The following is a 22,976-nucleotide window of genomic DNA, read 5'->3' as shown; positions in this document are numbered from 1 at the left end:
TTCCCTGGTTTGGGAATCAAAGTGATACTTGCTTAAAGGAATGAATTTGGAAGTATAGCTTCCCTTTCAATTTCATTGAAAAGTTTAAAGAGTAATGGCAGCAGTTCTTCTCTGTATGTCTTGTAAAATTCGTCAGTGAATCCATCAGGACCTGGGCTTTTCTTTGTTGTAAACTTTTAATTACATTTTCAAATTCACTGATTGTAATTGGGGTGTTTAAAATGTTTTTATCTTCTTCGTTCAACATTGGTAATTCATAAGTCTCTAGAAATCTGTCCATTTCGTCTGTCTTTCCATTTTATTAGAGTACAGGTTCTCATAGTATGTATTGACTATCCTCTGGATTTCTGTTGGATCTGTTGTGACTTCACCTTTTTCATTCCTAATTGCATGGATCTGAGCCTTTTCTTTCCTTTTTTTTTGATAAGGTTAGCTAAGGGTTTATCAATTTTATTTATTCTTTCAAAAAACCAACTCTTTGATTCATTTATTTTTTGTATCATTTTCTTAGTTTCCATTGCATTTATTCCTGATCTAATCTTTATAATTTCCTCTCTTGTACTGGCTTTGAGTGTTTCTTGCTCTTGTTTTTCTAGAGGTCTGAGATTTATCGTTAGGTTGTTCATTTGAGCTTCCTCTGTTTTCCAAGTGTGGGCATTCAATACTATGAATTTTCCAGGTAGAACTGCTTTCATTGTGTCCCATAGATTACTGTATGTTGTATTGACATTATCATTTATTTGTAAAAACTGTCTAATTTCTTCTTTAATTTCCTCTGTGACCCATTGATTGTTAAGTTGTTCAATTTCCATGTGTCTGTGAAGTTCCTATGATTTCTTATGCTATTGATCTCCAGCTTGATTGCACTGTGATCTGATAATATACATGGGATAACTTTGATTCCTTTGCATTTATTCAAACCTGTTCTATGAGCTAGTATGTGGTCTATCTTGGAGAATGACCCATGTGCAGCCAGTACCATGCAGAATGTATATTCTGATACCATCAGAATGTATATTGTGATTTTGTAGGGTGGAACACTCTGTAGACATCTGTTAAGTCCATATGTTCAAAAGCTTGGTTCAGTTCTAGTATTTTATTTTGTTGTTGATTTTTTTGCCTAGATGATTCTGTCTATTTGTGATAGTGGGATATTTAAATTCCCCCATACAATGCATTAATGCATATTTGGTTTTTCATGTTTCTTAATATTTCTTTTATATAGTTGGGGGCAGTAATATTTGGTGCATATATGTTTATGATTGTCATCTCTTCCTCTTGAATTGTTACCTTACAAGGATGTAGTGACCTTCTTTGTCTCAATTAGTTTTGGTTTGAAATTTACTTTGTCTGAGAATAAGATTGCTACCCCTGCTTTTTCTGGGCACCTGTCACATGGAGAATTGTTTTCTATCCTTTCACTTTCAGTCTATGGGCTTCTTTTTCCACTAGATGTGTTTCTTGTATACAACCTATTCTTGGCTTTTGCTTCTTATTCCATTCTGCCAGTCTATTTCTCTTGATTGGTGAATCTAGGCCATTGACACTGATGGTTATAACTGATATGTACTGACTTATTGTCATGTTGTTGCCCTTTTGTTGATTCTTTTTAATTTTTTGTCTCTTCTTTTAGTTTCTTGCCTTGATTATTTGATTTGCTCTGTTGGACCTCATGGTGTTGTGACCTTCATTGTCTTTTTCTAGGAATTGTTTAAAATTCATTGTAGTGCTGGTTTGGTATTCATGAAGTTTTTCAAGTGTTCTCTGTCACGGAAGTATCTTATTTCCCCATCCATTTTGAAAGAGAGTTTTGCAGGATACATTGGTCTAGGTTGGAGGTTGTTTTCTTTTAGGACTTGGAATACCTCACTCCAGGCTCTCCTTGACCTGAGGGTTTGTGTTGAAAAGTCTGCTGTGATTCTGATGGGCTTTTCCTTTGCATGTGATTTGTTTCTTTTCTCTTACTGCTTGTAGTGTTTTGTTTTTCTGTTGGGTTTCTGGGATCTTGATTATTATATGTCTAGGTGTAGGGTTTGATTTTTTTGTTCATGGCTAGTTGGAGTTCTGTATGCCTCACTTATCTGTATGTCAAATTTTAGTTTTCTGTCATTAATTCTGTGAACAGCTTTTATAAGTCATTTGGATTTTCTCCTGGTACTTCATGGATTCCTATCAGTCTTATGTTGTTCTTCTTTGTATCATCTTGGAGTTGTTGGATTGATTTCTCATGATCCCTTACTGATTTTAAGAGACCTCTCTTTTCATGGTCACTGAGTGCAATTCTATCTTCTATATCTGAGATTCTATCTTTGCCTTCTTTTATTTTGCTGCAAACACTTTCAATAGAGTTTTTAATCTGGATATCTCTTTGAATCTGTTTTACGGATTCCATTTCTTTCCTATGTTGGCCATTAATTATTTCCATTTCTTTCTTATGCTGTGCCTACATAGCTTCTATCATGGTCCTGAGCTCATCTATTTTTTTCTCAGTTTCTGTTCTAGAGTCTCAAATCATGTCTTTCATTTTGCTCACCATCTCTATGGTTATCTGGGAAATTATTTCTGTTTTGAATTTTCTAGAGCCTGATTGATCTGTTTTGTTAATTCCTGTGCTATGAATTCAGGGTGTCCTGCTAGTTCACCATCAGATTTTTCATCCTTATTTGCCATTTTTGAACCAGAAGTCTTTCTTTGTGTCTTGCTTAAGTGTTTTCCAATTTTTGTTTTTGTTGTTGGGTTGTTCTTGGTTTAATTTCTGGGTTGTTACTTAAATCTTCCTGATATAGCTGTGCTGTAGCTTTTGAGTCTCTAATGACTCCCAGACAGTCTCATTTTCTTAATATCAGAGAAGACAACTAATTAAATCAATCACAATCCTTTAGCCCAATTGATACAATCAGCAACACAAAAGGTTCAAGCACAACTTACAAATTGACCATTTGTGGTAGTCATTAATCTATCACCTTTAAACCATATGAATTAGATTAAAATCATGAAACAGTCCAAAATATGTTTGCAGTGAATAAACTCTTCAATATAACATCTTTACCATTTAGGATGGGGACTTAGACAGAGTTAGGATGAGAGGAGTAGATAAGAAAAAGGATTGGCGAAGGTTTTGGGTAAAACCAGAGGACATAGAATGACCATATAATCTTTATGAAATTGTTAAATTCATAAGGGAAAGACAGAGTGAAAGAATAAGGACAAGAATGTAACCACTTAACAGTAAAAGGGGCTCACTTTACTTTGAAACTATTGACCCTTGAGTGAGGTAAAATGATAGAAGAAAAGAACATAAAGAAAAAAGACAAAATGATAAAGGAAGAAATCTGAGGGCAGGAGCAGGAACAGAAATGGAGACAAGCGATAATATGGTGGAGCAAGATTTTGTGTTGGAGAAAGAGGACAGAAAAAAGAAAGAATTTGCAGAGTGGAGTGAGGAAAAGAAAGAAAAAATTGAATTTGAAGGGCCTCTTTCAGACTATATCTCTGCTGTCATAATATACAATGTGCACAGCCATGTGCAGAACTAAGTCCTTTGATCTCATTTAGCAGATGGCAGACCCTTGAGATTCAGACTGATTTTGGGCTGCAAGGCCCAAATTGAGTCCCTGACCTCCTGTGGGGTTGAACTCCCCACAGTTTCACCACCAGTTCCCTCTTCCCTTTCTTCAAAGACTTTCAAAGTTGGGAGCTCAGAAAAATACCCTCTATGACTACCTATGCCTCTGCAGAGTGGAAACAAGGACTGGCACAAGCAGGAGATCTGAGAGCAGAGTCAGGGGTGTGAGGATGGGGGGGTGTTTCAGGGGTGCCCACATGGCCACCTTCCCTACTGGAGCTGATGGTGGTGCAGGCAGGGGAGGTTGTTGCCACCCAGTCTTGCTGACTGGGCCCAAGAAGGCTGGAGGGAGAAGGGATCTCAGCACAGCATCCCAGGTCTCATCTTCCTTGCTGGAGTGATGGCGGCACAGTGGGATGACATATTTTTAAAAAGCTTTTGCACTGTTCTGCCATGTTGCTTTTCCTCCTTTTTTGGGAGGTAGCCCAGCAGATCCTCCTCATAATAAAGGCTTGCTATGTTCACCTCAAAGTGATGCATCCCAACAAGTCTGAATAAAAATGAACATCATGCCAGTCTCCAGGATTGGAGACACCAGAGGAGTGCTGAGGTTCTTTCCCCAGCCTTGCCTGGGTGCCTCATTCCACTTTTAGATGCATCCCAGCCTTTGCTTCTTAGCCTTCTTCTTAAAATATACTTCTTGGAATTTATATCACTTTCAGATCAGGAGCCTGTTCTACATCTAGAGACCTTAGACCACTTTGCTCTGATGAAATGATGAGGAATACATTTTGACGTTGCTTTTAAGTTCTTTTGGCATCACAGTTCCATTTTGAAGACCAGTGAAGATGGTGGGCTCTTGCTTTCCCCGTAAAACATGCGCACATAGACACACAAAACACACTGCTTCCAATTTCATGGGTCCTCTGAAGTTTATTACTAGATTCTGGCCCAGTGCTTTCAGAAGGAATCCAAGGTCAAAGCACATTCTTACTGTGAGAGTCTAGAACTGGGAAACAGGACTCCAGTGAGAAAATTAGCCAGGTCTTTCATAATCCCCTTTGGTGTAACCTAGGCATGGCTTTGTTGGTGGAATTCCTACTGGATTTGACCTTTAAGCTCTTCCATGTTAAGTTCTCCTGGTCACCTAGGACCTGCTTTTCTCCAGCCACAGCCTGGTGAAAAATATAGAGCCAAATTTCTGGTGAGAGCACTCAGGTGCACAGGGCCAGAATAATGGTGGCCTCACCTCCCTCCTGCTGCCTCTTTACACAAGGAGAGTACAGCTCTCCCTGCCTCCATATCAGAACTCAGGCTCCTCTGGATTGGTTTTCACTGAACACTGTGTTTGTTGCATTGTAAAGTCTACTCATTTACAGATGTAAGCACTCTGCTGCCTGCCAAATGGCTCTCAGTACAACAGAGATTATTTTGATCTGCTCAAAACCCTCAGTGCTATCCTTGATACCATCATGTGAGAGCCAATTGGGTTATGCACAGCAAAATCCTTAGACACTTTGACCAGGTAATTTCCATTTTATATTTTCAGCAAATAACAATATATTGGGCAAATATTAATTATAAGAATATGACTTATAGGCAGCTTGCATGAGCACATTTTTGGAAAGGAAATTGTCCCATTTCATGGTCAATGCCTCCTGTTAATCTTAGACTAAGTAAAGGAAATTGCTGTTAGAGACAACAGAAATCATTTTCCTAACATTTTGTAGGTTTTTAGATTACTCTCTGTCAATATAACAAGGCCTATGTCAGTTAGTTCATTTGTATTCATCTGATGATTGTGGTTGGTTCTTATTTGGCCAAACTAGCATGCACCTTCAGGCTTTGCTTAGCAGTTGTGAGAAGGAATACTTTATCTCTCTATATATGAAAAAGCAATCATGTAGCCTGTTTACCTTGGCCATCATCTCACTGTCATGAAGAAGACCAGCTTTAACTTAAGATACACTTGAGAAAAACAGGAAAATAGAACTGGATTACCAATCAAACCATTCCTGAAGCTTAGATTTATCTGTATGTTTTCAGCTACAGACCAATAATTCTCACTAATTATTCCAACAAAAGCTTTGTTTTCCATACTTAGAACTCAAATTATCATGATAGACCTTAATTATGTTAAATATATATTTGTATATCACAAAGTCATGTAATAAAATGTCAGTAATATTTGGGTCTTGGAGATATGCTTACCAATAATTTTTCTCTGTGATTTGTGCTTTTCTGTATAAATAAATATATGTTTTTCAGAAGAATACAAATATGATGATTATTAGAGTCACCATAAAAATCATTAATTCACCCAAACCATCAGACATGTAATTCCAGATGGTGATAAGCCAAATGAAATAACTTCTCCAGTGGAAGTTAATTTATTACTTTTTCTTTCTCTTTTTACTTTCCAGAGCCAGAAATGCAAAGTTCCTAATTATAAGAATGTCATTAATATTTTCAAATAAATTTATTAAAATATTTTAAATATTACTAGTTCAAGACCCATGGACACTGATACCTGGAGCAGTTAAAATTGGCTTTGAGTGCACTGGTCCTGGTATAGGGTATGCTGCAGTAGGAGAATGGATTGGGATTCCCTGCCTATAATTTCCTGGCAACTACTTAACTTCTCTGAACCTCAGTTATTTCAGCTCAGAAACTATGCAGCTGGACTGAAAGGTTATCTACTGTGCTTTCACTTGTGAAATTCTAAGATTCTATAAATGGCTTTAGATTATGCCTTATGAGTCAGAATGAGTCAGAGGGAAAAGTGCTATCATTGTAATGAGTTTGATGTGTCCCTGTGTACTGTCCAGGTTATGCACACATATTTTACAATGTCCCTGATTATTTTGTATTGTTTGTTAACACAGTGTGAAAATCTTTTCTCAGGGAAATATCTAAGAAAGACTCACATTAAAGTGTATCTGCTTTGTTTCTCCTTTTCTTTAATAACTTAATTGTTTGGTTTCTATTGACTGGATAAGAGCTTGGCTAACTAAAAGTAAAAAATTTTAATGGTACATTGTTTGCACATCCCTTCGCCAGGGGAAGCTGTGTGTTACAACTTCTAAGTACTTGGCAAGAGTTCTAATAGTGGTCCTGAGAATGAGTGGGCTGTCACTGAGGTAGGTGTCTACTTGCAGCCATGTTCACTTTTTACTTTTGCCAAATTCATCCTCAGTATGGAACTTCAACAGAACCCTGCAAGTAAAGATCAGGGTCCTAGAGCGAGGCCAGGGGAGCTGGAGCCAGGCAGCATCGATCACTGCCACTGCAAACCCGAGACCACAGAGGACGGAGGCGAAAGAGCACATGCACACCATGTGGAGACTGGGCGCTGGTTCAGCCCTATGCCTCCTCTTCCTGATCGTCGAGGTCGTGGATGAGTAAGGCCCGGGAGACTCCTCTGACTGAAAAAGCAATCAAAGGAAACTGTGCACCACTATGGGAGGGTTACCTAAATTCTTTTAAAGTAGGATTCAATATTTTCTGTAGGAATAAAGTAACAATATGCTCAGTGTAGATAAGTTGGAAAACAGAAGAAAACAAAACCAAATTCATTACGAACCCACACTCGAGCCATAAATTCCAATAACATTATGGAGTATTTTGTATAATATATTTTCTATGTGTGCTTCATGGGTTTTTTTTTACATAATTGAGAGCATATTGAATGCTTTGACTATATTATCAACTACTGTTCGAAAACATTTGTATGCCTGAGCAATATTCTATAAAATGCTTCACTGTAATTTACATAACCATTTCTCCATTGTTAGAAATTCAGAGTTTTTCCCGCCTGTGGACCAATACAGCAATGAAAGAGTCATGAATAAATCTCGGCCTGCTTTTCTACTTAATCCCTTCAAAGAGATTTCTAAAGGTGGAAATAATTGGTTGAAGGACATGATTTTTTTTTTTTTACTTCTTGAATCATATCATTGTTCATAAAACTTAAAATGATTTAAATGACTTCCAGTTCTGTCTAAGAATTCTCTCTCCAAATCTCTATTAGAATTTACATTAATCTTCTAAAAAATCTGTGTTAATGCAAGGATGAATGTGCACTCTAATATTCATTTCTCTAATTATTGCTCTTTAAGAGTATTTTTGCATAGTTGTTAGTTATTAATGTAGTATATTTCCTTCTATTATGTATCTCCTCCTTACCCCCCCACATATGTACACACACACACACACACACACATTCATATATATATACATATATATATATCTGGGGATCAGCCTGGAGGCACTCTACCACTGAACTATATTTTACCCCCTCCTTTTTTTTTCAGACAGCATACCACTAAGTTCCCCAAGTAGGGCTTGAACTTATGACCCTTCTATCTCAGCCTCCCTAAATGCAGGGATTACAGGATTTCACTACTAAGCTCAGTTTTTTTTTTTTAAATGAGTTTGCTGGTACATTTTAGGTATACAGTACAGTTACATTCATCATTGAGATCTTGTACCTTTACATGACAGGTCTTGGTTCTCACTTTTTTCCCTTGTCCCTGCCCTCCCTTCACCCCTCCTCCCGTTCTATAAAATGGAATACTACTTAGCCATGAAGAATGAGAAATTATATTCATTCATAGGAAAATGGATACATATTGAGCATACACACTCAGTTCTTAATATCTGTTGTTCATTTGTCTTTTAGAGAATTCTGTAATTCTCTATATTGATCTCTGGAAGCTCTTTATATAGTTAGGGTGTTCAATTTTTATTGTATCAGTTATATGTTTACAATTTCTTTATTTGTAGATTGTTTTGACTTTGATAAATTTTAAATTTGATCTAGGTATCTGTATAAAGCTTTTGAACTGAGTTTACTACTTTTTTACTGTTTTGGTGCTTATAATCTTTCTTCATCTACTGAGATGGTAAATGTCTTTTGGGGCATTGTTTAAACATTTGCTTTTAATTTTAAACAATATAAAGTTAGATATATTTTATGTTCTAAGGATTGAAAATTGATTTTCTAAATATCTAACAAAACTTTAAGCAGCACTTATGCATAGTTATTTCCCCCAATGATATTTGACATTTTAAATTATCAAACTTTTATAAATAGTAAAGTCTATTTCTAAGGTAGTTCATTAATCATGTTCCTATTTTTTGTCAGTAGCATACATTTTAATGTGAGCTCATAGTTTTAATGTCTGTTGTTTCCTCATTATTTTTTACTTAACAGAAAACAAAAGATTTTATTCCTGTTTCCTATCTTAATTAAATATGAGAATCATTTCATTCAGTTCTCTCCCAATCTAATTATAAATTAATCTGAGAACACTAATTTTATTTATAATTTATTTTCACTATGTTTTTCCCTCTTGATGCTGTTTTTACAGGTTTTTGACTCTGAATTATGCATGCTAAAATGGAAAGCTTAGGTTTAAAAACTTTCTCTTAATAAAAAGTCAAACAGTTATGCAACATTATAATTATCTTTTCCTTTGAGAGAACATCCTGGCTTTAGAAACATTTTTATACATATGTCCTTGATATATGTTTTAATTTTTTCCTCACTCACGAATGCACTCAAAATTTCTATTTCTTGAGAACATCTTGACCATTTATGTTTTCCCAAAGTCACTCATCTTACTGAAATTTTCAAATTTATTGTCATACGATGGAGCATGATAGCCTCACCTCTGAATTTACTCAGTTCAAAGATTTTGGAATGCACTATTGCTTTATTTTTTCCTCAAATATAAAAAAAGAACAGTGGAGGTTTCCTGGTAGATAGAGAGAACTAAAAGCTACTACCTATCTGCTACCACTGTTACCTGTCATACTCTGTTACCAGTATTTTGGTGCCCTCCTTTTCTGTCTCTCATGCAAGAAGATGGCTAAATTATTAACAGAGGAAAATAGACTCTGGCAAGCTACTTTTTTCCATTATAATATCTATCAGCTGGAGTTAGCTGGTTTATTTTAGCTATGAATTCCACTGGTGTATGCAGTCAAATTTAAACTTCTATAACTTTTGAAAACCAGAAAAGTACTTATATAAATCTAGTCTAAATCAACTTCCAGATTGAAACACAACCTTCTAATCAAAACACACAAAATTAACCAATAACACACAAATTCTAAAGCAAAGGTAAGTCTTTTGAATGAAATGCCACAATAGCTTGATGGAGTTATGCAGTTCCAATCTAGAAAAATCCCCTCGTGGGTCCACTGATATGTGTGCAGTATATAATTGCTAAGATTATGGACAGTATTCAGTTTCTCATATAAAAGATTTGCAAAATGTAAGTTTAATAAAAGAAGCCATATTGGCCTAGAAATGTTAATTTTTTTATTTTTATTTTTCCATTTGTACAGGGGTAACGCATTATACTAAATATGTAAGGTCATATCTACGTGGGTTTGATTACAGAAACTAAAAAGTATTCTCTAAATAATGAAAAAAAAGAATAAGGTAAGATCACAAGAGCAAGAAGCAATTTAAATATGTTAAGGGACCATTTTCATCTTCAGAATTAAGGATTATTTTAATTTTACATCATTGCCTTTTCTCTTTTACTTTCCTTTTTAGTTATATTTTAGGATTCCCTATTTTTAATGTTCATACAGAGATTTCTTTAACTGAAATACCGAATAGTTTCTCTGGTGTGGAAAACTATAATAGTACACAGGATCGTAATGAAATAATTAATAATGTGAAATAGGAAGTAAAGGGCTAAAGGTGTGGGGAAACTGGGAAAGGTGGGGGAAAGGTAATAAGGGAGAGCAAAAAAATACGAGAAACTGAAAAAAATGGAAATAAAGTGTTTGTAAATGGGGAGGGGAGGATGGGGTGAAGGGAGAGCAGGGACAAGGGGAAAAAATGAGAATTAAGACCTATTATGTAAAGGTACAAGATCCCAATGAAGAATGTAACTGTATTGTATACCTAGATTGTACCAATAAACTTAAAAAAAACTGGAAAAAAAAAAAAAGAAGCCACTTGGACTGTGGTTTGGAAAGGTGGTGCTCTGGGAGCTCTGAGTCAGCATTTTTCGCTTCTACATCAGGTGAGATTGGGTACAGTTTTTCTCTCTGTGCTTGTCTAGGTCACTTAACTTGTCATCCACATTTATCCAAGTTGATGCAAATGTTAGAGCATCATTATTTTTTATGACCGAGTTGCATTCCATTGTATCACAATTTTTTATTTAATCATTCACTCATGGGCACAAATTGATTCCATAGTTTCATTATTGTGAAAAATGTTGGGATGGATACAGGAAGGTAGATACTGCTTGGTATATTGACACTGTGGTTTGAATTTACATTTTCTGGTTGTTAGGAAGGCAAATTTACCTTAGTTTGAATATATACCCAATTTTCACTTTTGTTTTCTGTGCACTTGAGGTCCCATTTAAAAATAATCGTTATCCATGCCAATGTCAGGGAGCCTTTCTCCCAGTAGTAGAAATTTGGGTGTTACATTTAAGTCTTTAAACCATTTTGATTTGACATTGGTATGTTGTCTAAGTGTCAAATTTTAGCCTGTTGCTTGTGGATAATCCAGTTTTTCCAAAACAGTTTATTGAAGATACTGCCCTTTTTTCATGTGTGTTGGCTTCTGTCTGAAATCGACTGACCATAGATGCATCAATTTATTTCTAGGATCTCTATTCTGTTTCATTGGTCTATATATCTGGTTTTATGCCAATGTCATGCTGTTTCAATCCTGTAGTGGTTTGGGCATAACTTTGTAGTGTATTTTGATGTCAAATTGTGTGATATCTCCAGATTTATTCTATTTTCTCAATATTGCTTTGGCTATTTGGAGTATTTTGTGATATTATACAAAATTTACAATTTTTTTCCATTTCTGTGAAGAATGTAATTGAATTTTTAAAGATTTTAAAATTAATTTTATTGGTACCATTTAAATATATGTATAATGATTCCATTCTTCGAAGTGAGTTTGTACCTATGCGTGATAGACTTTGATTCCTCTTTTCTTCCATTCCACTTCCCTCCCTTTAACCTCCATTCATTTACAAAATGCTTTGTCTTCATTTTTTCCTTCTTTTATCAATTTTTCATCTTTCCCCTCCTCCTCTCACAGTTTCTCTTTCCTTTTGAACAGTTTCTTCCTATTTATCTATTATACCTTTTAGTTTTTATTTACCCTTTCAGTTTCCCACATTAGAGAGACATTATACATATGTGTCTCATTTATTTCACTTAAGAGTATAGTCTCAAGTTGCATCCATTTAGCTATAAATAATCTCTAGTTTATCTTTTTTCTCTCATTGAGTTTATTGGTGCAATCTAGGTATACAGTACAGTTACATTCATCAGTAGGATCTTGTACCTTTACATGACAGGTCTTGGTTCTCATTTTTTCCCCTTGTCCCTGCTTCCTCAAGTTATTAGAGAGACATTATACATATGTGTCTCATTTATTTCACTTAAGAGTATAGTCTCAAGTTGCATCCATTTAGCTATAAATAATCTCTAGTTTATCTTTTTTCTCTCATTGAGTTTATTGGTGCAATCTATATATACAGTACAGTTACATTCATCAGTAGGATCTTGTACCTTTACATGACAGGTCTTGGTTCTCATTTTTTCCCCTTGTCCCTGCCTTTCCTCAAGTTTATCTTTTTATGGCTGAGTAGTACTCCATTGTATAAAAAAACACACCTTTTTTATCCATTCATCGATTGATGGACATTTGGGTTGTTTCCAAGATTTAGCTATTACAGATTGTGCCACTGTAAACATGAGTGCACATTTTCATTGTAGTAGGATGCTTTTAGTTCTTTTGGGAAGATACCCAGCAAGGGAAGAACTGGGTCAATGGGACTTCAGATCCTAGCTTTTTTTGAGGAATCTCCACATTGATTTCCACAATAGTTGCACCAGTCTGTACTATCACCCACAGTGGAGAAGGGTTCCTTTTTCCCCACAGCCTGGCCAGCATTTTTTGTTGGTTGATTTCTTGATGATATCCATTCTTTCCAAAGTGAGGTGGAATTTTAGTGTTGTTTTAATTTGTATCTCCTGTATGACCAGTGATGTTGAACATTTTTTTCATGTATTTGTTTGCTGTTTCTACTTCTTCATCTGAAAACTGTCTGTTCATTTCATATCCCATCTTTGGATTGGGTCTTTAAATTTGGGGGGTCAGACTTTTTCAATTCTTTATATGTTCTTATGTTCTAGATATATCTGAGGGATAAAATCAGGAACCAGACAAGGATGTCCACTATCAGCACTCCTATTAACATAGTTCTGGAAACATTAACCAGAACAGTTAGTGAAGAAAAAGAAACAAAAGGAATAAAGATAGGAAAGGAAGAAATTACAGATGACATGATGCTGTACATAGAAGACCCTAAAACCTCTACCAAAAAACTACAAGATTTAATAACCAAATAGAGTATCATAGGTAGATACAAAATCAACACTCAAAAATCAATAGCATTCCTGTACATAAATAACAAAATAACTGAAAAAGAACAAGGAAAACAGCACCTTTCATGATAGCACTGAAAAAAGGAAATATTTAGGAATCAATCTAATTAAGGAAATAAAGGACCTATACATAGAAATTCACAGTATTCTTGAAAAGGAGATTGAAGAGGATATCAGAAGATGGGAAGATATTGCCCTCTCTTGGGTAGGGAGAACCAACATAGTGAAAATGGCCACATTTCCAAAATTGTTAGACAGATTTAATGCAATCTCAATCAAGTCACCATTAGCATATCTCACAGAAATGGAGAAAACATTCCTAAAATTTATTTGGAACCAGAAGAAACCTAGAATAGCAAAAACAATTCTGAGCAAAAAAGACAAGTTAAGGGGCATCATAATCCTGACTTGAAATTATACTTTAGAGCCACAGTGATAAAAACAGCATGGTACTGCAAAAACAAACAACAACAACAGCAAAACAGACCTGAGGATCAATGGAACAGACTAGAAGGGGTAGAAACAACACCAAACATACTCAGCCACCTTATCTTTGACAAAGGGGCCAAATAAATTCACTGGAGGAATGATAGCCTCTTAAATAAGTTGTACTGGAAAAATTGGCTTTCTACATGCCAAAGATTAAAACTAGACCCACGTTTCTCACTGTGCACTAAAGTCAAAGTGCATCAAAGGTCTAAATATTAAAAGATAAGCACTAAATAATTCTGAGGAGAGAGTAGGTAAGAGCTCTTGAGGACATCGAGGTAAGCAATGAGTTCATGAACAAAACTCAGACCACACAGGAGACAGTGCAAAGAATCAATGACTGGAATATCATCTTATTAAAAAGTATTTGCACCACAAAAGAAATCACCAACAGAGTAAAGAGATAACCCAGAGTGGGAAAAAAATTTTAGTCAGTAGCCCTTCCGATAAAAGACTAAGAACTAAAAAGTAAATGGATTTCTGATAAAATTTGCACTGACTCTGTAGGTTGTTTTGGGTAGCATAGATATTTTAAAAATATGAGTTAGTATAATTCATGAACTTTTATTTGTGTCTTTTCAAATTTCTTTCATTAAGCTTTTAGTTTTCAATGTATATGTCTTTTCCTCCTTTGTAAAATTTATTCCTACCTCATTTTATCTTGTAGAAATTTTAAATGAAATTTTCTTCTAATTTCATTTTTTGGCTAGTTGCTATATTGCATTTATTACTGTACTCTTTTACTATTATATGTTTATTTTCTCTCCTTAAACTTTCATGAGATTTTAAGGATTAGATATAACAGATTTTCTTATGGCTTAAGGACAATTTAACTTTTTGCCAATTAGAAAACCTTTAGTTTCTTTCTCTTGACTATTTTCTCTGCTTAAGACTGCCAGGATTGTGTTGAGCAGAAAATGGAAAGCAAGAATACCTTTGTTTTCTTTTTTTCCTCTCTCTCTTTTTTGGGGGGTGGGTACCAGGGATGGAACTCAGGACCTTGTGCTTGTGACTCAGGCAGCAGAACCACTGAACTAAATCCTCGGCTCTCTTTGTTTTCTTCTTGATCTTTGAAGACAAGCTTTCTACCTTTCCTGTGTTAGTACAGAGCTGCACGTTTGTCATAAGTGGCCTTTGTTGTGTCGAGAGACATTTCTTGCATACCAAATTAGTTGAGTATAGAGGGAATGGAGGTAAAAAAAGATTTTTTTAAAAAAGAGGGACTCAAAGAAAAAACTGGAAATACTAGATAGAACTTTTTAAAATGGAAAAGGGATCAAGAGTTGGAAGGAGTAAGGAGCGATAGGAAAGAAAGGGAACAGAAAAGAATGAAAGTGTGCTACGTGCATGCACAACCCCCCAACAAATGTAATCATTAGGCATTGCAAACATGTACTACTAAAATACATCAAAATGTCTTCTCTTTTTAGAATGGAGATGGACAGCTGGTGACTTGGAGTTAGGAGATCAGCTTCCTCCTTTTCCTCTCATTCCTATGAATTAGGGTATAGGAGCTCTGATTTGACTTTTGCTCAGAGTCAAAAGTGATACCCTCAGTAGAGGAGTGAAGTGGGTGCTGACTCTCAAGCCTTTCGACTTTGAATCGTATCGACATTCAGTTGAGTTTCCTAAAACACTGCTCTCATCACGTTCAAAATTATCCAGCGGCTCTCTTTGCCTAGTTCAGCGGTTCTTCCTGTGTTTCTCACCGTGGTAAGCACAGAAGAGTTTGCCAAGGGAGCTCGTTTGATGGGTTCAAAACCTTATTCTGCTAGATTCACACGTGACCACCCCAGCTAAAGACAGATCGATACATTAAGAAGGTCGAGCATGCAGGACAAAATGAAAATGTTTTATTTTGATTTTCCAGGAATTCTGCAATCTAACTGCCACGTTCTTAATATTTTTTTTCTTACCCTGTCCCTGCATGGCTACCCCGTACCAGCCAAATGTATTTATTCATCCTCTGCGAAATAATCATTGTAGTTCAGAGTCCCTACGGTCTCTGCTTTATTTGTGGGAATGGAAAAAATCCCTGTCCTCCTTTCACAATCATCAAAATCCTGGCCATCATTGAAGATTCTAGTCCACAGCTCCCCACTCCCCAAGGTCCCTCTCGACACTGTCAGAGAAAGCAACTATGGAATCTGCCAGAAATATGCATGCACACTGCAGCAGTTCACCGCACTAATAAATGTTTGGAAGGTCACAGCCACCACTTCGAGTGCCTCTTGTAATTGTAGAGGCCAAACATGACTTGTGTTGATCTCATGATGTGACTATCAATTTAGTATTAACATATTTGTGCAAATTTCTCTTTTCCCGATGTGTACATTTTTTGGCAGACTCTGTAATATTAGCATGCCACTTTGAGTGATATGGGAGGTCTTTGGCCTTCAAGGATGAATACAGAGGGCAGTTCGGGTGGAACTGCCCCAATAAACAGCACACTATTCACTGCTGCTCCTGGACAGGTACAAAACATCAGACATTAACTGGAAAGATTTCTCATGGATCCGTCTGAAACAGAGTTTTAGAAGTTCAGGAGTCAGTGTTTGTAGTGGGCTGACAGTTCCTGTTCAGCAAGCTCCGTCCTACTCTTGCTCTGGTTGCACTTCTGATCCTGGCTCCCTGAAGCAGGACTCAGAGAGAGCTAGGCAGTGCTGAACAGGGTCTCTAAATCTTTATGTTGAATAAATTCTCTCTTTTCTCTACAAGTAGTAAGCTGAAATGATTCAGGCGTGGAGCTTCTAGACCACCACCTTTCCCACGGAAGGAAAGGAAGCCTATCCTCAAGAGGACCATTAGTAGCAATGGTGAGAAAGAGGAGGGTCCTGGCGTGTTCTGAGCCTTAGAACAGCTGATCCAGTGGCGCCCAGGTTTGTTCTCCTAGTGTGAGGCAATACATTTTAATCTTACTGCTGTTTAAGCTAGTTTGGGCATTTATGAAATGAAAGAGCCTACTTAAAGTCAGTGGAAGATGCAACCAGAATGGTCATTGAGAGTCAGGTTGTGGAGGGTTGAGGTCCAGCTAGAGAATCGGACTGAGCTGTGTTTACGGGGAGAAATGCCCCAAAGTGTGCTACACAGCAGAGAGAGGAGGACTAAGGAAAGAAGTGTGTGAGCCTCACCAGCCTGCTCTGCATGGACCTTGGAGCTGCTGAGTGGGGCTGTTTCTGCTGCTTCTGACAATGCCTGGTGTAGAGAAGCCACAGAGAGGCATATTTGTATAAGCTCAAATTGGCAACTGCTGGGGGAAACGGGGCCCGGAGTCAGAGTTACCCAAGGATCGAACTGTGAGGCTGCCTGAGGAATCTCAGAGCTGGGTGCAGGCTGGGGAAAATGACAGCATGTTCTGAGAGTGAAAAAAAAAATTCTTTTCCTAACAGAAAGAGATGGCTGTTGATGTGGTAATTATGTGTTTCATTGGTACGGGCACTTGCTTTTTTCTACAGCCTTGGTCTTGGAGGCTGATACAACAGATATTCTGAGGCTCCTGGTATTGAAAACTTAACAAATGTCAAGACGTGGCTATGAAAAGTGCAGTGTTGTCCTCAAAACCTCATGCTTTCAGGATGGCTAGGTAATGACGAATTTTTTTGACATAACACATAGTACAATAACAGTGCTCTCTATAACGTAGAGATTTTTTTTAAAAAGAAAATTAATAGCACACAGTAGTACAGCCTAGTGATGTGACACACATGCATCGTCCATCAGATGAGCAGACGTCTCTGTCCTCTGTGGAACACATCACGGGGACTTGACAGTGGTTACTGGGCTCCGAGGTGAGGTCCTGTGGTCACCTCACCATAAGGGCCGTGGACAGAGTCTGTTTGCAGGACTGAATCTTTGCTGTGACTCTCGTGCCTCCTTCAGGAGCACTGTTCTGCACATCTTGCCAAGTGTCTCAGAAGTATAAGTGCTACTGCCTTCCTTAGTTCGTGCCTTTATCATAATTTCCTTTCATTATTGCTGTTGCATTTTAGCCCCCAGCTTCTCCTCCCTCTGACTCATCCTCCATATTGCTGGTAAAGGCCACTCTCAGTTACAAATGTGAACATGTCACAACTTTGGCTCAAACTCTTAACGAGTTCCTTTAACCCATAGAATAACATTCAACCAGCCTCTGTGTCTTTGTGCCTGTCCTTCTCTCTTCCTGTTCTTGTCTTTTCCTTCCTCCATGCTGATCCCTACCCATCTGTGAACAGTTCCTGAAGGCTCCCAGTGCTTTCTGGTTCCAACCCACTATTGGATTTTCAGTGCAGTGTGTATTGGGCAGATCACTAAAGAGAGATTTGTTCATCTTTGTGTTCTCTGCCCCTGGAGCCACGCACAGTAAGAGCTCAATAAGTACCCCTTGGATGATTAAGTTAATTGTCAACAGCACCTCATGCTTTCAGAAGTAAACACAAATGCAGTCACTAACTATCTCTTGCAAACAGTTGGCTCTGTATTACTCAGCTGTAATTTCCTGTAGTTTCTAGATGATTCTTATGAGTGGCTTTGATGGTGGCAAAGTGAATCTTAGGTCCTCCATTTTAACTCGCTTCTTCCAAAGTGAGCCCTTTCTCTTTCTGAGTTGCCCTTTGACTGAGCTGAGCCTGCTGAAGAATGCCTGCAAGCCTTTATGTCCTTGGCTTAGACTACAATTTCAGCACAGCACATAGAATCATCATCATTCATTGCTAAGATGGCAGCATGCTGCTTTTCTGCATGTAATCATTCTGCAGGCAAAAAAATAATGCATTATTAACACAGCTTTATTATCAGGGCTAAGTCTGGCAGATAGAGCAACATTAGAGGATAATTGGAAGGACAGCTGATTTGTTAGCAAAATGTTGCCTTTTGGCTAATGAATCATTCCAATTTTTGCACTGACAGCTCAGTAACAAGCTTGAAGACTGCTTTGCTTCAGACCATTAAACTTTGACAAACTGGTTATTAACTATAGCTAGAGCCAACGGTCTGTGGGGATTATTGCAATTATGAGCCATCTATGTAATTTTTTTAATCATTAGGTGAGACAAGGTGAGTCTGGTGATGGAGGGGCCGACGGCTGACAGTCGCTTGCTTTGTAGTACACAAAGCAATAAAGAACTGCAGGGAGGACTAATCAGTCCATGAGCCCATGAAAGCTCTCTGCTGGGAAGATGTAGGAAGAGCAATAAAGGTTATTGCTCTTAACACAGGCCCTAGTCAGGCCGGAAAGGACAAAGTTTCACCTTAATTTCTATATTGGAAGCTGGAAGGCTTTTCAGAGGAGGAGTGGAGGGATGAAAAAGGAACAAGCCAAATGGAGGGAAAAGCAAAGCAGGACTCCCATGGCTGGGGTCTATTTTTACCCTTTATTGGACTACTGTTGCCCTCCGTGTACCCATTGGAAATGCACCTTCACTTTTCTTTTCTGTCCCCAGTATTTATAACAGAGATCTTGAACTCACATGGACAATATAAATTAGTGGAGCAAAAAGAAGTGGTGAAGAAAGACTATGGTAGAAATCACAAGACAAATCATAACACATCTGTTGGGCATGTTGCAGCATCTGGTTTACAGAAAAGCTTCGTTTTCTTTTTTTTTTTGGTACCGGGGATTGAACTTGGGTCCTTGCGCTTGCGAGGCAGGCCACCGAACCGCTGAGCTAAATCCCCGGCCCTAGAAAAACTTCTTGTGTCCCACACTTCGGAATCTTATACCTTTTCCCTCCCAGCTCTTGAAATCCACTGGTCTGTGCTGAAATCCTATCTGGTTTTTTTTTTGGGGGGGGGTCTCGGTTTCTTGTCAAATTAAACCAGCTTTCAGATCCTCTCTTTCTTAAAGTTATGTGAGCCTGGCATTTCATTGACTGTGGCTGGCAGGCTGACCTCCAGTGAACGAAGCTGACCTCCGTGGTCTCATCCCTGTGTCCTATTTCACACCCTTAGATGGGTACCTTGCTGGGAGTCTAGCCATCGTCACGGATGCTGCTCATCTCTTAGTGGTCCTGGCTAGTTTCCTGCTCAGTCTGTTTTCCCTGTAGCTATCATCACGGCCTCCCTCCAAAAGGCTGACATTTGGGTGGCACCGATCAGGTACAGTGCCTCATTTAAGCAACAATGACAGGAGAGTACTTCAGAGGTAAACCAAGGATAAAGCCAGAAGGTAAAGGGCAAAGCCTTGTTCCAAAACATCCCTTAGGGGCACATGTCTGGTGCAAAGGACAGAATAAATGTATTTGTGGGAATGTGTGTTCTTAATATTAATGCAGCAGACTGCCAGATTAATGGTGCTACTTCCTCTCTTGTGGGACAGCAGAGACATGTGTATCACTTTAGCAGCAACCCCAGGGCTTCATTGTGTGGGAACAGCCATGATAACATTCATTAAATTACTCTACATCCCTGGGGGAGAGGACTAAAGGTCAAGCTGCTGCCTTACTGCAAAATAAGGCTCAGAGGGCCTAAGAGCATTGCAGAGACTGAAGCACTCCTCCCCGGGAGTCAGGACAGAACCTGGGCTCTTCTGCGCCCCCAGCATTTGGGCATTTCTGTGATTTAAATGCAGCCTCCAAAGCTCAGGTTTACATTTGCTTTCTTTTTTTTTCCAGCTTTAATTGAGTTTATTGGTATATTTTAGGGATACAGTACAGTTACATTCATCATTGGGATCTTGTACCTCTACATGACAGGTCTTGGTTCTCATTTTCCCCCTTGTCCCTGCCCTCCCTTCACCCCCTCCTCCCCTCCTCACGTTTACATTTAATTGTCATTGTAACACTACTAAGAGGTAGGGGCTCTATGAGATGATTAGGCCATGAGGACCCTGTTCTCCTCAGTGGACTTATGCCATTAAGTTGCTGATGAAAAGAGTGAGTGCATCCCGATCTCTCATCTGCCATATAATGGTGCAGCCCAGAGGCCTCTGCCAGCTTCTGTGGCCTTGATCTTGGACCTGCCAGCCTCTAAAATGATGAGAAATAAATCTTGTTTCATAAATCAGTTGGTATATTCTATTATAGCAGCAGAGAAAGCAAGAAGACACCATCAACAAATCAACCATCAATTAAACATCCACCAAAAATAAATAAATATAAAGGAAAGAGGAAGATGAGGAAGAAGAAGAAAGGAAATTTCTCCTTTCTTGGAAGAAAATCAGAATGGCTACCTCTTGTTAAGGAAGGGGGCTAGGTCAGGCTAAAGTTTTAGTCCCGGGGAAATTTTTACTTGAGTTCATTTTTACAACTCATCCTGCTTCCCAGTATACGCAGGGCAATTTCGCCTCTCTGCCCCTATGCTGTTCCCTGTATCAGCTAGAAAAGCTTCCGGCTGAATGCTTTGTGCATGTCCTGGGAACCAATAGTTACAGCTCCATGTTTCCACACAGGTTGAGAAAATCACTGTCAGTGAGATCCAGGGGCAGAGCAAGGGCAGCCCACAAAGGCAGCCTCCACAGACAGGTGCTCCCTGCCACAGAGTGCAGATCAGAGGCTGACAGTGCTGACTGCAGGGCTTCACGTTCACAATGGAAGGAAGTTCTTGTTCCCTACTACACTTTTTACCATTGCAGGTGCTTTTAACTGCTTCCCTCTGACATTCAGAGAGAGATGAAACAATAAACAGAAAGTGACAGCGTGATCGGGGGAGCCTAGCACAGCACCCATCATCTGCGTGCATAAATGTTTCCATGCACTCGATCTTTTCTGATCCCATTGGTCAGAGATTTTTTGTAATGGTGGGACTCTTTGCAAACACAGGGTGGACTCAGTTTAGATGGCTGCTGTACTTTGTCATCTTGGCCATGGAAACCCATGAAAACTGACATTTCAGAGACCAGGAAAGTTCAGCAGAACTTTCTACTGTGAATGACAATATTTTATAACGTGAAGTATCATGTGGCCATTGAGAACTTTGAGTGTAGTTAGCACAACTGAGCAATATGTTTTATTTTACTTAATTTCCATTTTGATAGCCACACAATTGATGGCTACTACATTAAACAGCACCACAATAGATGCAGGTGGGCCCAACAGACTCCCGCATTGGTACAGCAGCCCAAGGTCCTTGCTTGCCTAATAGATTTCTCAGCGATCATGGTAGCACTTGTCAAAAACTCCTTGTGTGTATTTTTATCTAACTCATTTCTGATTCCTGCCCTGTGTCTAGTCCTGACTCCTGATCTTTGCACAGGGTTTTTGAGCTTTATGCTCCTAGCTGCTGTCCCACTATACCTCTCTAGTCATGAGTTCAGAGTGGACAATGCTCTGCTTATGTACACTGATTTGGGCTCCCCTGGGGAAGAAATGTAGTCATTGGCATCTACAAACCCAGTCCCTTTTTCTAGCTAGCCAGAAATTGTTGTCTAGTCTTCTTAAACTTCTGCAAATGTAGTTTCAGATTGTCTGGCTAGACTAACAAAATATTAAATATGTCTTGAGTTTTTCTATATGTTGTGTTAATTTCCTGGAATTGCCTTAATGAAGGCATGGCTTCAGATGGCTCAACTCAAAATTTATCGTCTCATAGTTTTGGAAAATAGAGGCCCAGGATCAAGGCATCAGCAAGGTCAGTACCTTCTGAGGTCTCTGAGGGAGAATCTATTCCATGCCTGTCTCCTAGAGCCTGGTGGTTTGCTGCCAACCCTTGTTTCTTGGTCTGTAGATCTCTGCTTTAAATTCATGCTGTTTACACCATGTGCACGACTGGGCCAAATTCTCCCATAGAGTAAGTGTAGCAGACAGACAGAATCAGAGGCCCACTCTGTCTCGGTATGACCTCATCTTAACTGATTACAACTGCAGATCCCCTATTTCCAAACAAGGTCACAATGTGAGGTACTGGTGGTTAGCACTTCAACACATGAATTTTGGGGGCACACAATTCAACTCATAACATATGCCAACTTGTTTTACACATATGCCATTATCATACCTTTCTTATGGATAAAGAAAATCAGCCTCAGATAAGATAAGTTACTTGTGTAAAATCACTTGGGCCAGTCACTAGCAGACTGTATGCATCTGACATATGAACTCACACCATTAAAATCTGGACCAGCATTTACCATAGTGTACACAGTGCTCTATGGATGGATAGTCAGGTGATTTTTTAAGTGTCACATGAACACTTGTTATACATCTTAATATGTATCAGAGAATAAAGTAGTACAACATATTCATAATTTCATGGAAACTTTGTTTAGGAAGAAGCTGAGTGGAAAGAATGAATTTATTTGTAGGAAACATGAGGTAGTTAATAAGATGGGCGTCATGAAGATATGGGAAAAATCATGAGAGTTGTGTGTCATTAATGAAATGTGGGCAACAAAGGCTGCACACTAGCTAACAACATATTACTCTGCTTTAGAGGTGACTAATATCTGGCATTAGTTCAAAGGGGATACGAACATTGTGGAATGTGCCTGACCTAGTCATGCACAAAATGTTTCTCCAGCCATGGTTTCTAGAAATGACCTATAAGATTGAGTTAAAGATCACCG

General features: G+C 38.3%; 1 protein-coding gene across 1 annotated transcript in view; it reads left to right on the top strand.

The window, feature by feature from the left end:
* The first annotated feature begins 6,762 nt into the window (after window positions 1-6,762).
* The window catches only part of Slc30a8 (solute carrier family 30 member 8), a 28,772-nt gene continuing 12,558 nt past the window's right edge, over window positions 6,763-22,976 (top strand). The window contains 2 exon segments of the mRNA XM_010619657.1: window positions 6,763-6,955; window positions 19,427-19,573. Of these exon segments, the coding sequence (XP_010617959.1) occupies window positions 6,763-6,955; window positions 19,427-19,573 (340 nt within the window).

This window comes from Fukomys damarensis, unplaced genomic scaffold, assembly GCF_012274545.1.
Source record: "Fukomys damarensis isolate Sample0158 unplaced genomic scaffold, DMR_v1.0_HiC HiC_scaffold_5, whole genome shotgun sequence".
Classification (NCBI taxonomy): domain Eukaryota; kingdom Metazoa; phylum Chordata; class Mammalia; order Rodentia; family Bathyergidae; genus Fukomys; species Fukomys damarensis.
This window is presented reverse-complemented; position numbering and strand designations above follow the sequence as displayed.